Raw genomic sequence first — 14,643 nt, 5'->3', positions numbered from 1 at the left:
ACTGTCTAGGTAGTACGTTAGCTGCTACTATGATACGCTTTTATCACTCAGCAGCAGAGCTTACAAGCAGCAGTTCAGTGCTCACAATAGGACGTTTGGTACCTGATCCTTTAATACGGCTAGATATGATAGTATGATAGAAAACTATTCATACATTGTACATGTACAAGCCACACAATCATGACCTAAAACTTGGAGATGACAGCACATTGAGTGGCTCATTAAATAATCATCATTGAAATGGCGACACACACACACAGTCACAAACACACGCACAAACACAAACACACACACACACATAAAGTCACAAACACACACACACACACACACACACACACACACACACACACACACACACACACACACACACACACACTGGTATGGGTGTCTACAAATAAGCTATGTACAAGCAAAGGGTACAAAACGGAATATAGACTGGAATGGTACTACAATGATGGTATTCTCATTTCACTGCCTTTGAACTTCGTTGCAGGCTTCGGCTGAACAAAAGAAACAGTACTGATACAGTGTATGAGGGCAATAGTCGATGCATAATACACAGCACTACCATGAAATACTAGTGGGTCAACTATGTAAGGCGGTCAAGTGCCGAATTGGTGCACCTCAGAGCAATGGATACTGTGGCAAGCAAGTCCTGGCTGTTTCCGCGGAGTGCAGCGCTGCATGCATGCAACATGGCCGCCTGGATCAAAAGAATTTCTTGTCATGAGCAGCGCGCTGCCGTCCGTACATGACCACTACTGCAGTCACAAGCACAAGCTGCACCACGCTTGCTGCCATGAACGTTACTGTAGATACACAGCTCGTTTGCGAAGCATCACTGCCAGTGTTGCCCTGTGGAAAGGAAGAAAAACAAGCATGCAGCCTGTAAACTTCTGAAACCTGTTAAAATCATCCAAGATTTCTCCATCGTTTGTGGAACTTGCGTGTGGCGACTTAGAAACACACTCATCTGCAATCCAATTTGGTCTTGACCCTTTTAAAAGTCATAAAATCGTGGCATATTACCTAGCCATGCTTCAAGTTCAAGACACACTGATTTCCCTTTTAAACCCCAGACTGAGTATCAGTCCAGATGCCAGGCTGTTGGACACAGTGTGATGCACTACTATGTTAGCTAGGTGATGGACTTTGACTGTGACGGTTACAGATATTCATCATCGGATGGCCAGAACATTAATTGAATGTGTCTGTTAGTTGATGCCATGCCTAACAACTATTTTGTATTTACAATAACCTTCTCACTTATGGCTCCAGCTCTACATCATTCTACTTCACATCCACACACCGACAAACAAACACCCCCCAACCTCAACACGCACACCCCTTTCTCCTTATCGTGAGTATATTCTCTGGTAGACCACTATCCCGTGTACTGACCGGTTGCTCTGTGAGCGTAAATACATGCATATGCCCAGCAAGGAAAGATTACAAAAACAATTCCTCTGACCTGGGCCGTAGCAGTCTTGACAGACTCCATCAATCTCATAACATTCTCAACGCTGGCCTTCAGCCCAGTGACCTCGTTCTGTAAGTTCTTAATGTCCGTGCCTGCGATCGGCATGGCTCCTGGATGCTGCTGTGCACCACCTGTCGCCGCTGCACCATCGGTCTTCGTTCTAAGACAATCACATCAAACATCAAACATCAGTAAGAGTGAGCGTGAGAGAAGCTGTAGTACAGAGCAAGCCATTCAGAAATGTTCTCACTTCACTTCACAATCAGCGGCCTCCGCCGGGTCCAGCCCAATCTGCTTCATGCTGTTCTCCAACAATATTGGGTAGCCTTCTACGAGAGGGAGAGCGGGAGAGGTGTAACAATCAACCTCCTTGCCCAGATCTACTAAAACTTCTCCAATCCTACTTCTACGAAAGAGAGAGAAAGACTCGGAAGGGTAGGGGCTCACAATCGACCTGCTTTCGCAGATCTATCAACTCCTCCAGTCCTACTTACCTGATCTCTTTCAGCATTTGTGCCGAAACAATCTGCTCCTGTGAGATCTGATTGAGCTTGGATTGAAGATCATTGAGCAAAGCAACACTCGCAGCACTGAGTTGCCCTTGTTGCTGTTGCTGCTGTTGCTGTTGACCAGTTTGCTGGGCTTGACCTCCGGCTGCTTGCAATGACGTCGTTGAGATGTGCGTCATTAATGCCCTGGTAGGAATGGCAAAAATCACGACACAGCAAGAGTGAAGATCATTTAAGATCTGTGCATGATCCGTGACGGTCATTCATTGATATGTACAGGAAAACATGTTAAACATACGTACACTTGGTTCTCCTTTCAGTAAGTATATAGTTTCAAAAATCCTGACTCCTATAAAGTGTACAAAAGCAAAGGTGCACATAATTCAAGCAAGACAAGACCAACATTTGACAATCAGGCTGAAAGCCATTTAAATGACGTCGCACTGCTCTTGCACAATAGAAATACAAAGAGTTCAATGTGTATGTTCTTGTCGGAGCAATTATAGACAGAAATTTGGTTGTCGATTGCTTGTGTTTCTATCAATAGTTCAATGTGTGCAATAACTATCAAAGCCATACCAGATGGAGTTGAAACTGTAGGTAGATTCTTGTTGACACGGTGTTCCAAATTCCGCTACAGCAACCACCGTGACTGGCTAGAATGTCGGCCCTACTAAACCACCTAAATTCAAAGAGTAAATCTTGTCTTTGCCCGGGGGTGGCTCCTAAAACTATAAAATAGCCTAAATACTAGTACAAATGTAACCCTAGATGCTCCAATTCTTAATTTTGAAAGAGCAAGGTTTCATGAAATTGAATTATGCCAAAATGTGTGTTTGTAGTGGCAGTGGTTGCTGGTGACATCAATTAAAACTCACCTGATCTGATCCTTCACAGCATCTTGACCTTCCAAGATGAGACGTAGTCTCCTGTCAGTGGGGTCTTCATACTGGAAGGAAATCGTAAAGACATAGCCTGATGTATTGAGGAGAACATATATAGCATAGATACACCGGCCACCCTACTATGCAAATCCATAATGTAACAGCCAAACTAGCGCTGTCAACAAAATCTACGCGCAGCCTGAAAACTCTGAAGCAATGGATCTTACCAGAGTTCGACTGTGCTTAGCATGCCCAGCATACTGAGAATGACTGGTGCTCTACTGGATGTGCACATTGTCCTCACCTCTGTATCCCAATCTGCAAGGTCATCGGGCTTCTTGTCTGGATGCTCCTTGTAGAATGTATCTTTCTGCTTGTTCAGCTCCTCACTTCGCTTCATGTACTCATCCTCATATTGCTGGAAGTCTTCAGGGTTAAATGGTTTTGCGGCTTCGGGCTCCTGCGGTCAAAATGCAACGGCAAACAGACAGTAGTTGTAGATTCTTTCACAACATACACTGTACTGTGTCATCACTTTGACTATCTGGATAGGAGAACACCGCCGTACTCTGTTGTAGGAAAATTCCACATGTACAGTCCATTCAGAAAAAGATGGACTAGCTTTTGGCCATAAATGGGTCAAATGTTGAGTTTTTTTTAGAATTTTTTTCTGCAATCCCCTATGGAATCCTCTTCCAATTATGTTTCTGAAGTCTATTTCTCCAAAAAGCAAGCCATAGCAAGAATAGGATTTCGGCCAGGTTTTGCCCCAAGAGCACTGAATTGGGAAAACCCATCAAAATCCAGGCCGTTTGACTCTGCCTGCAACAGTGCATTGTACGGTTCGAACCCCAGTTCAGGTACTAGTACCCTTTTTGGATCCTTTTTCAAATTTCAAATTTCACAGCACTGCACTGATTTAAATCTTGAAAATCGCCTAATAGGGGAGCTCGCCAGAGCCAGGGCCCATCTTTTTGTGAATGGACTGTAGTCATGTCCAATAATTCCCAAGGCGTGCATGCATGGGACCCACCATACAAATATTCGTGAAGGACCAATGCTACGACAAATGGTGGTGACGGCGGTGATTGTAGCCCTCACAGGAGCAGTGTTTGGTAGAAAATCAGAACAGCAACATGACAGTAGACTGTTTGGAGGAAAAAACATTGCATACACACACAATGTAACGATAGAGAAAGACAATGGATCAACACCACCGCCACCACCATCCACACCTAAAGATATAACACAACGACAAACCCTTTCTCAATCTCGGCCCGAGATGTGAAAAGGGTATAACATACCGTGTCAGAAGGTGGCCCAGTGATAGAACTGACTTTGAATGATATGACATCATGGTCATCTATGAGAAACAACACCACCATCACCATGAACATCAACAGCAGCAGCAGCAGCATCAGCGTGAACAACCATGACAGCATCAGCGTGAACAACCATGACAGCAGCAGCATGAACAACCATGACAGCAGCAGCGTAAACAACCATGACAGCAGCAGCGTGAACAACCATGACAGCAGCAGCGTGAACAACCATGACAGCATCAGCGTGAACAACCATGACAGCATCAGCGTGAACAACCATAACAGCATCAGCGTGAACAACCATGACAGCAGCAGCGTGAACAACCATGACAGCAGCAGCGTGAACAACCATGACAGCAGCAGCGTGAACAACCATGACAGCAGCAGCGTGAACAACCATGACAGCAGCAGCGTGAACAACCATGACAGCATCAGCGTGAACAACCATGACAGCATCAGCGTGAACAACCATGACAGCAGCAGCGTGAACAACCATGACAGCAGCAGCGTGAACAACCATGACAGCAGCAGCGTAAACAACCATGACAGCAGCAGCGTGAACAACCATGATAGCATCAGCGTGAACAACCATGACGACAGCAACAGGCTAGTTCCACCAGAGGCTCATGATATTTGCACTCCATACATAATTTTATTTTCAATATTTTATTGGTTTGGTGAGATTCCCATGATAGGTATCCATTTACCTCTGGAGAATCCGTAAATAAACAAACAAACAAATACAGCACAAGATAGTACATGTAGCAGAATGTACCATGCCGCGTGCCCACAAACACACACACACACACGCACACACACACACACACACACACACACACACACACACACACACACACACGTGTGTAGACGTACACGGGCTAGGTCAGTAGTTCCCGGCGCACCCCTGCTACCCAGTCATCGGTGCACACCCCAATGCTTCTGTGGATCATGTGTGTGTCCTGCCTCTTTCTCCTATCTAGCACAATGCTGTTGAACCAAGTGTCACGTGTGTGATCACATGATCTATTGAGGTATCTATAGATGGTCCACATCACAGATATATCGCAAGCCCCAGTCATTGTGCTCTCGGAAACGAAGGCACACTGTAAGTTCACTTCCTCCTTCAAAGCTGAAGACTGTGAAGAGTTTAGCCCGGTGTGCTAGGGTGACCCAAGTCGAATCACAATGTAGCAGTGCGTGGCCTCCTAGGAGAGTTGCAGTAAAGTCTGTCTGTCACTAATGACGAATTACAATAGAATGTCGCCTGTGTTTACTCTATAGAGACCAGTCATCTTTGTAATGCCAATATAAGGTGAAATCAATAGTGATCGTTGAAGAGAAAAGACAGATTTGACTGTAACGAATGGTGCTTAGCATGCACTTGTGGCATAGTATGTTGTGCATCACAATGCCAGTCTTCTATTGCTCGTGTACCCACTAGTATTCTACCAATGCTTGAGACTACAGTCAGACCTTGCATACAAGAGCCAGATAGCTGAATATGCCATGGTGCATGTCACGCCAGTGCTCTTAGAAGCTGGTAGTAAACCTGCTCCAACTGATTTGCACATGTATTTTATTGGTGGGGAACTCGATAAAAAACAACCGAATGTGCAAGGTCTGACCGTATCAGAGGGTGATCGTGGAACCACACGTGCATGGTGCCACACATACAGTCAGACCTCGCTTATCCGGTCCTCTTTTATCCGGATCCCTCGCCATCCGGAAGAAAATAGCTGGTTACAGATTTACAGCATACGTGATGCATCCAACATAACCGGTGTTCGGTTATCCGGTTCCCTCGCCTATCCGGATATTTTTTGGTGGAAAACAGATGTGTGCGGTTAAGCGAGGTCTGACTGTACTCGTAAGAGCAGGAGGTGTGAGTTTAACTGCAATGCCATACTCCTCGTCCAGTACCTGCTAGTCCTCCAGTTGCTGCCGACAGACCAAAGTAACCAGCGGGTGGTAACTTGATGCCTTGTGCTCGGGCGCAAATCTCGTAGTTAGGCTGGGCTGAGCTACCCATATCGATTCGAAGCTATGCAGACACGGGCAGAACGGTAAACAGGGATACAGTTAACATGAGGACAGGATGGCCGCGACAGAGTGTCAGGCAGTGTGATGCTGAACTTAAATAGCACAGAAGTACAGGATACCCGAGAGGTTACAACATAAGAACAGCTACGGATGCGACTTACTGTAAGTTCGCTCTGGTAATACGTTAGCAGAGCACGAGGGGGATGAGGGCGATTTCGAAAATCCCGCATGCATCCTCCCATTGATTGACTTGATCCGTCCCTGTAACGATAGTAGTACAACGCCAACCATGGTTAGCTCTTGCTTTCGCAACACAGCAATGCATTAGCATATGACTAGTGTATGGTTAGTGCATGGTTAGTGCATGGTTAGTGAATGGTTAGTGCATGGTTTGCATTTGCACTTTGATTCAAGAAGTTCTGTGGATTACTGCACAGGTATACGAGGAGAACTTGATGCGGTCTGATCCTAAGGATCACCTATTTTCACACACCGCGATTGAAATGACCTCCCAGAAACACCTCAACATTCACTTTCCCTGCAGGCACACTGCACACTGGACACAGGACATGATATCCACAAGTTGCCATGCAATGCCAACCCAAGGGTGAACCTCTCAGCCGATCTAAACCAATCATTGACCCGGGATGTTTCACCAATCTCTCCTACATGTCGTGGCACCGAATGAGAAACATTCTAGATCTACGTTATCCTCCACTCCGTTCTCAGTGTGCATGTGTAGCGAATCATTGCAAAGAAGATGGTCTCGCACTTATTCAATACTCAAATCTCAAAAAATAGTTTACAACAGCCGCTGTGCAAAACCTTACGTAACATGGTCATAAATCCTGGTTCCATCATTAACCTTACGTAACATGGTCATAAATCCTGGTTCCATCATTAACCTTACGTAACATGGTCATAAATCCTGGTTCCATCATTCTGCACCATCAGAATGTAGGGATTGTTTTGCTGTGGAGCATGCGCACAACACATACACATGCACATGCACGCATACACACACAAATACACACACACACACACACACACACACACACACACAAACAAACATACACGCACACACACACACACACACACACACACACACACACACACACACACACACAAACATACATACACACGCGCACACACACACGCACATATAAATATATACACATACACACATCACCGGCTATATACCAGTGGTCAGAATGAGTAGCAAGGGCACCTACTCGGCGCAATACATAGTCATCATACAGATCTGATACAATACATAGTCATCATACAGATCTGCTCTGCTGAAGCATGCAAATCACTAAGCACCAAGTACGATTATAAAACATAGCAACTAGAAGGTTAGTCGCTATTATGCAACCAGCATTTCGTTGGCAATTCAAAAAGTGTCCTGACCCTGTGTCTGTTTGGACTTAACGTAAGCCAGGGTAAGTCTGTACCAGAGCGTAGTCAACTTACAGCACCATCATTGTCAAAGGAGTCAAAGAACACGCCAAGGCCATGCCACTGATCTGAGGAACCGAACACCGGACCACTTGTGCCTTTCTGCTCCGTGAACCACATCGCCTGTTGCCACACACACACAAAGCAGACCGCAGCCGCATAGCATGACAGACACGTGTAAATCATGATGCTAGTACCGTGACTTGCGCACCATCACATGTACCGCGTTTTGAAAACACGAACACAACTGCACACATGCAAACGATCTAATAGGCCACCACCGGAAAACGTGGAGACACAAGAGTCAAAACAAGACACACGCTCACAATTTCAACAGATAGCCTGTAGAGTGTTGAAAATCCGCCCAAGAGTTGGCACTATTATTTCGAAGTACATACCAGACCATCAGCACCGACTCTGCCTCTTCCAGTCACACGAAACACCATCTCTACTTCCCACCAGTCCTTCTCAAAGAGAAATTTATTCCACGCCATTCCTGCAGCAAACAGCAATCGAATGGCTCCGGTTAGCAAAAACACCCATGATCATCCTGCGGTAGGATGCACGGGATGAGATTGTACACCAAAAACCAAAAGAACGGATAGATATGGACTATGCAGTGGGTACTTCAAAAGAAGCGTACATAATTATAATGATATAACCCCGGGGGTTGAACAACTTGGAGGTGATGTGAATGACATCATTGTACACACCTTATATGGAGTGGTTTTAATCAGGGCTTATGACGTCACTCAGTACAAAAGCTTCAGATGATGACATAATTGCGTAACCTACACATGTGAGATTTGGACAAGCCAGTCCGAAAGAATGAGCGTCCACCTGACTAACTCCTATGACAATTCTCACATAAACTTATTACAAAGCTCCGTTATCCGTTCTGACCACGGTCTGACATGTGTATGTGCATTTCGAGCCAATGATCAAATGATTAGTGGCCATTACTTTGTACCAGAAGATACACCTCACATAATGCATATACAGGCAACTTCGCTAATAACGACTGCGGATACAACGACAATTCGCGAACGACAGAATTTCCCAGCCCAGAGCAAAGTCCATTCTACCTCTATACATATAATGAGACTTCGGGTATAACGACACTTCGCGAATAAATAAGGACACTTTTCTGATGCCCGGCCGAGTGTCGTTATACGCAAAGTTGACTGTACTCGAATATCTGGTGCTGAGTGAGGTTTTGTACAGGATAACACAGGATACATACCTTTCCGACTGCGAATGGATGGAGTCAGACGCAATTGATCACTAGATGCCATTGCACCTGAAAATCAGTACACATTCATATACATGCACACACGCACGCACGCGCACACATACCGCACACATATGCACAGAAGAGCACACAGAAACTATAGGCGATATGCATGGACAGTGTCACTAACCCATCGATACCAGACTCTAGCAATAATGCATGAGCGATCCTACTGAAAGCTGTGTTAATCAGGAAACATCTGGATCGAGTTTTAGTTGGAGAAGAACCATCATACTCAAAGCAGCACAATCCAGTGTTCGCAGGTCTAGGGCTGCACAGCGCCCGGCGCGCACTTGCTCGCAAGATCGGATTTCATTGAGAAGCACTGTACACAGGATTGGGAATGAGCGCTCCGAGCTGAAACGGTACAGGAGTGGGCCCCGTGCAGAGTTACATGTTGTACTGTACGTGTCTAGGGAAGCAGACGACTGCCAACCACTACTCGAATAGCAAGGCTGCTCTCCCTGGCTGGTGGAGCTGTCTCTTTGAACTTGCTAAAAAAAAGAATCTCTACCACTAGTTTCTCTGATAATGGCTGCTGGTACAGAGCGCATTTGTGCGTGCCTGGCTCATGGTCCTGTCGGTAATTGCATTCAAATATCTTCTGTATTCGCTGCTTCCATGGTGTGGTCTGCAAACTGCAATCATTGGGCAAATGCCATGTTTGCTATGTTTTGCTTTGGCCGTCAGCTTGTCTACACGTTGTACAGTCTGTATCGGCTATAGCGTACCCTTTTGATTTCGGTGATTTCATCACTATAACCGATGCATCAATATGCGATACGATCGATTTTTTTCTTTTTTCGATCGACACATGAAAGGCAAGGAAATACTTCCAGCATGCCGTTTTGACAAATGAGCATGCATGCTGCATAGTTGACAGTGCCCGCATTTCCATGAAAAATCTGTTATGTACATTGTACATGTATCACTATAAAAATATGCAACGTGAAGAAAGTAAAAACATAGGGCCTTTGATATTGTTGCTACATGTATTTTAAAGTTATCACTATAGCCGATAATAATATAGTGTGTTATGCATGTTTTGATTCTTTGTTGCAATCATAATATCCGATATAATTATCATTACATCCGACAATATTGGTTATAGTGATATTTTGACTGGATAAAATACGTTTTGCTTTTGATATTTCGTACCAATATCACTGTAGCCGATATATCCTTATATCCGGTCACTCTATAGCCGATACAGACTGTAGTTGAACTATTTTGTTTCACAACTGACTTCCTGAAGTACGGTGGCCACTGCCTTGCATGGCATTATACATGAAGCCGAATATCCTGTTTGTGTTGTGCGCATGTGCGTACATGTATGTGTGCGTGGCCATGTGCGTGTGCCGTGTGCATCCGCGTGTTTGTGTATCTGTGTGCGGGGTAGCTAGGTGGGGAGGGCTGGTATGTATCAGTGTGTTATTGCAGTCTCATGGCTACATACAGTACATCGCGCGTGTGCTCATCATGTTTACCTTCGGGGTTGGGGTGGAGAGGGAACGGAAAAAGAACTGAAGTTATCCATATAAAAACCGCTCTGTGAGCGGTTCTGAAAAACCTTTACTGGTGCAGCCCCGTCGTAAAACTATGAAATTAGAACTGGCCCTTTATCCCCCCCCCCCCCCCCCCCCCCCCCCAATGTGAAATGGTCCACCTAAATAGGGAATGACGGGACCCGAACGCACCAGTAGCACGAGGTCGGGAGGGCACAGGATCACGATCATAGGATTACACCACCACTACTACATGGTACCAGGGGCAGTGTAACTAATTCGCTAGTAGGGTGCCACCACCACTACTGCATGGTACCAGGGGCAGTGTAACTAATTCGCTAGTAGGGTGCCACCACCACTACTACAGGGTATCAGTGGCCGTGTATGTTCGCCAGTAGTAGATCGAAATGTGGGATATCCAACATAACATGGGAGTTCAGCGACGACCATGCATGGCCTATACTATGGGGCTGTGGACCAGCGTCCCCATCTGCATCCACAGATGTAGGTAGAAACCTCGTGCTACTGGTGCGTTCGGGTCCCGTCATTCCCTATTTAGATGGACCATTTCACATTGGGGGGATAAAGGGCCAGTTCTAATTTCATAGTTTTACGATGGGGCTGCACCAGTAAAGGTTTTTCAGAACCGCTCACAGAGCGGTTTCTATATGGATAATGATTGTACAGGCATTAGATCATGACTGTACAGTGGCTGCAGCCAGCGTGAACACAATTGCGGTGTGTGCAGTCATGGACATCGTTGGTATCCTGACCATGTGCAGCATCATGTTTTACACTGGTCGCCATTGGTACTTTGGGACAGCAGCTAATAATAATAGCGACTTTGTTCTCAGTAGGCAGCCTTACTTTCATCATACGTCCAGCACGGTATTCTCCCTTTCTTGTCGGCCACAGTGGGAGGTTTGAAGCTATGCTTATATTCAAATTTACGAAATCCATCATCATAGTCGCTACAGCTGACGTGGCCTAACGCTACCAGCAGAAGAAAGGTCGCTAACCTAAACATTGTTTCAAAAGCGACTTCCTAGCAGCTAATGCAATAAATATTCGCACATGCGAAGCTTAGAGTCTTAGGTTAGGAGCCACAACGGCAGCAGCTACCTTCGCACCAGGCACAACTAAGTAATTAGTTACTTGTCGCTGTCGCCAAGATCGAAGTACATAAAAATATTATTATGCCTTCGCCTACAAAGATTGTTGCTCGACGCTAGCGCTCGACGACGCGTCGACGTGTGTCGTGTTCTTTTATCTGATGTTTTTGTGATGTCAGATTTTACATTGTGCATGGTAGATCTACCGGTACCGCGGTAGTCATGTATCATTTTTACCGCGGTCACCTGGCCGAACCCGGTAGATCTGCCCCAGGTGCAGGGTGTACTAAAAAATAATGGGGATCTACTGACTCTGTACAGACTCATATTACTTATTAGTCATAACTAAAGACAAGAACTGGGCCATGTCCATGGAGGGTCAGGTTCCTAGTAAATCCTAGTCCTAGGCTAAAGGCATAGCCGCCATAGCATAGGCATAGGCGATCGCGATCCTAGACGGTTCCGTCAATAGTCTATGCACAGTCACCAGACTTCCAGCACAAAAATTAAAAATAAGTTTTAATTAGAGACTCCCTAGTATAATAGTGCAATGAATATGATGAGGTTCCGAACCGGGGGCCATGCCAGACCCCATACGGTTCAAATCATTGCCGTAAGATCGGTGCTCTCTGTCTGCCAACCGATGATGGTTGTAGTCAGGAGCACTGTTTTCAACACAGGCAAGTGGTGAATCTATTACCAATTGTACAACCGTATGTGTTTCCAACTTTTCATGGGTGCCACCCTGCATACCGGTACGCACGGATGCAGGCATGCACTCAGCACTCCATGATCATGCCCATGGGGAAAGCAAACCGTCTGTGTACAATCACGCACCGACACTGAGTGATAGTTCGTGGCCACGAGTCCATGATCACACAGGGCGACATGATACAGCAGCAACTACAGTTAGAACAACATACCCTCCGCAGGATGGGCACCATAAACATACCTACATCATACATGTAAGAGGCCAAAACACTGCGGGAGCGTGTCCGTGTGCACGCAAGTAGGGCTCACGCCAGCATCACCTCTCCCAACAACACACTGCGCATCTTCAAACGGATACCGTTCAAAACTGAGCTGGCAGGGCACTGCAATCAGTACGCTATTGCATGTGTGTATCAGCCACCACTCAGCGTCCACCAGGTCAACAGTAAACTACAACAGAACAATGATTCGCCCTGTGACAGGAACAGATATGTACACAGACACTGCGCTAGAAAATAGGAAAGAAAGAGAGAAGAAGCATAAAGAACCAATGGTTGGAACAAGGCGCACACAAGTACCAATGTTGCACCTTAGCCGAAGAAATGGAGGCCCGACAGCAAAGTAGTTGAAATATCACAGACAACCATAAAACATTTTAAAAAAAGGACATGGGGACGAGACTCACGATATAAAGTAATAAGCGAAAAAACAACTAAGCAGCTAAAATGAGAATACACCGGTTGGTAAGTTGAAGCATGGTGATATAAACTGTGATCCTAAAATCTTCCTTTAAAAAAGAGAGAGAAATGATCACATTTCATCATGAAAATGCTCCTTGTCAGCACGGCGACCTGCTTCGCCATCAAAGGTGGATTCACCATGTCTCGCCACGTCACTGCGAGCGGACTTGATTTTCATCAGAGTCTCATACGCTGAGCTTACCTCCATGAATCTCTCCGCAGCCACAGAGGGATTGTCTCGGTTCATGTCTGGATGATAAAGCTTCGCAAGCTTGCGGTACTGGCTCTTGATCTCATGATCTGTGGCATACGGCGTCAATTCCAATGTCCTTAGGGCTTTGTTCTCTCCATCAACATCTGCCATGTCACGTAATTTGTAGAAGAAACCTGACCAACCGTCTTTCGTCAGTTCCTGCCAGAGTTCTTTCACTGCTTGCCGCATTTCTAACCAAACAGGTGATGCTAAGAAGTTTCGAGCAGCAACGTGAAGTGGAATCTTTTCGCCGGAGTCTCCTTCGACCTCACCGTTCATCATCGCAAAGCCAACTACACCTCCAAGGAGAAGAATTGTGCCGAAAGCTAGGATCAAACATCTGCGGCAGAATCCCCGCTTGCGGCGCTGGGCAGCTCCAAAGTTCCTGAACTCTCGGTTGTGCTGGGCAGATATCATAGCGCCAATGGAAAGCCAGAAGCTGTTTGGTTGCTCACTCAAGAACCACATCATTGAATAGGTCAAGATAGTTCCACGCACTGGATATGTGAAGTCAACACGCTGCCGACCATAGTTGCCGGCAATCCAAACTCCCAGAGACACAGCAAGAGTACTAACTACGAACGTGATGATGCTGGAGTATCGCCATGTTGAATCAACGCATCCACATGCTACGACCGAATATAACGTGCCAGTGACTGTCTGATAGATGGCTCTCTCCAATCCCCACCCTGGCTTTTTCAGTTTCTTGGACAATTTGTACAGTGCCATCTCTTCATCTTCCTCATTGGCGTCCGCTACATATCTGCGCAGACGGAAGAGATCCACCACAACACCGAGTCCATATCCTCCCAGAGATGACAGATAAAGAAATCCCTGGAAATCTCTTCCAAGGTAAAAGTGATGCAATCCTATGAAGGAGCCAAGAAAGTAGAGAATATAAGCAACAACTGTTGATTTCCTATGCTTCTCATCAACAGCCATTGTCAGTGCCAGGGAGTCGAGCTCCCTGGCGGGGGTAAATATATGGTAAGTTTTCTTTCTCCCCCGCGCTACAAGACAATGCTAGACTACATGAACTTTGAGTGAAAGCTATACGAGCTGTACGAATTTTCAGAATTACATCTACTTTTACATAGCCATTTGACAAACAGTGCAACAATCCAACAAAAAGTTACATGCATGCAACAAACAAGATAGCAAAAGGTTTTTTATTTGATTTTCGTATTTCTCGGCCCAGACGAGGTCGAGTCCAGCTGAGCATGAGCTGTCAGCTGACCACCACCGCGCCGGCGGCGCGATAAGCCAAGGTATACCGGTAACAACTCAAATCTGTGCGCGTGCGGTGCATATGCGCGCTATAGCGCTAGCGCACAGCGC

General features: G+C 45.8%; 2 protein-coding genes across 2 annotated transcripts; both read right to left on the bottom strand.

Annotated features, from left to right (window-relative positions):
- Positions 1-73: 73 nt before the first annotated feature.
- LOC135827300 (protein ERGIC-53-like) lies at positions 74-11,676 on the bottom strand. The gene is made up of 13 exons (XM_065339830.1): positions 11,357-11,676; positions 8,937-8,993; positions 8,092-8,189; positions 7,709-7,816; positions 7,146-7,207; positions 6,397-6,496; positions 6,116-6,236; positions 4,178-4,236; positions 3,178-3,333; positions 2,868-2,938; positions 1,975-2,175; positions 1,472-1,640; positions 74-855 (listed from the first exon to the last, which is right to left on the bottom strand). Exons 1-13 carry the CDS (start codon positions 11,514-11,516, stop codon positions 709-711), a joined length of 1,509 nt encoding a protein of 502 aa, XP_065195902.1. The 5' UTR covers positions 11,517-11,676; the 3' UTR covers positions 74-708.
- A 1,087-nt stretch (positions 11,677-12,763) lies between these two features.
- On the bottom strand, positions 12,764-14,441 carry LOC135827238 (dnaJ homolog subfamily C member 22-like). The gene has a single exon (XM_065339768.1). It carries the CDS (start codon positions 14,245-14,247, stop codon positions 13,123-13,125), a length of 1,125 nt encoding a protein of 374 aa, XP_065195840.1. The 5' UTR covers positions 14,248-14,441; the 3' UTR covers positions 12,764-13,122.
- Positions 14,442-14,643: the final 202 nt, after the last annotated feature.

Source organism: Sycon ciliatum, chromosome 1 (genome assembly GCF_964019385.1).
Source record: "Sycon ciliatum chromosome 1, ocSycCili1.1, whole genome shotgun sequence".
NCBI lineage: Eukaryota > Metazoa > Porifera > Calcarea > Leucosolenida > Sycettidae > Sycon > Sycon ciliatum.
Note: the sequence above shows the minus strand (reverse complement) of the source record. Positions and strands in the feature narration are given on the sequence as shown.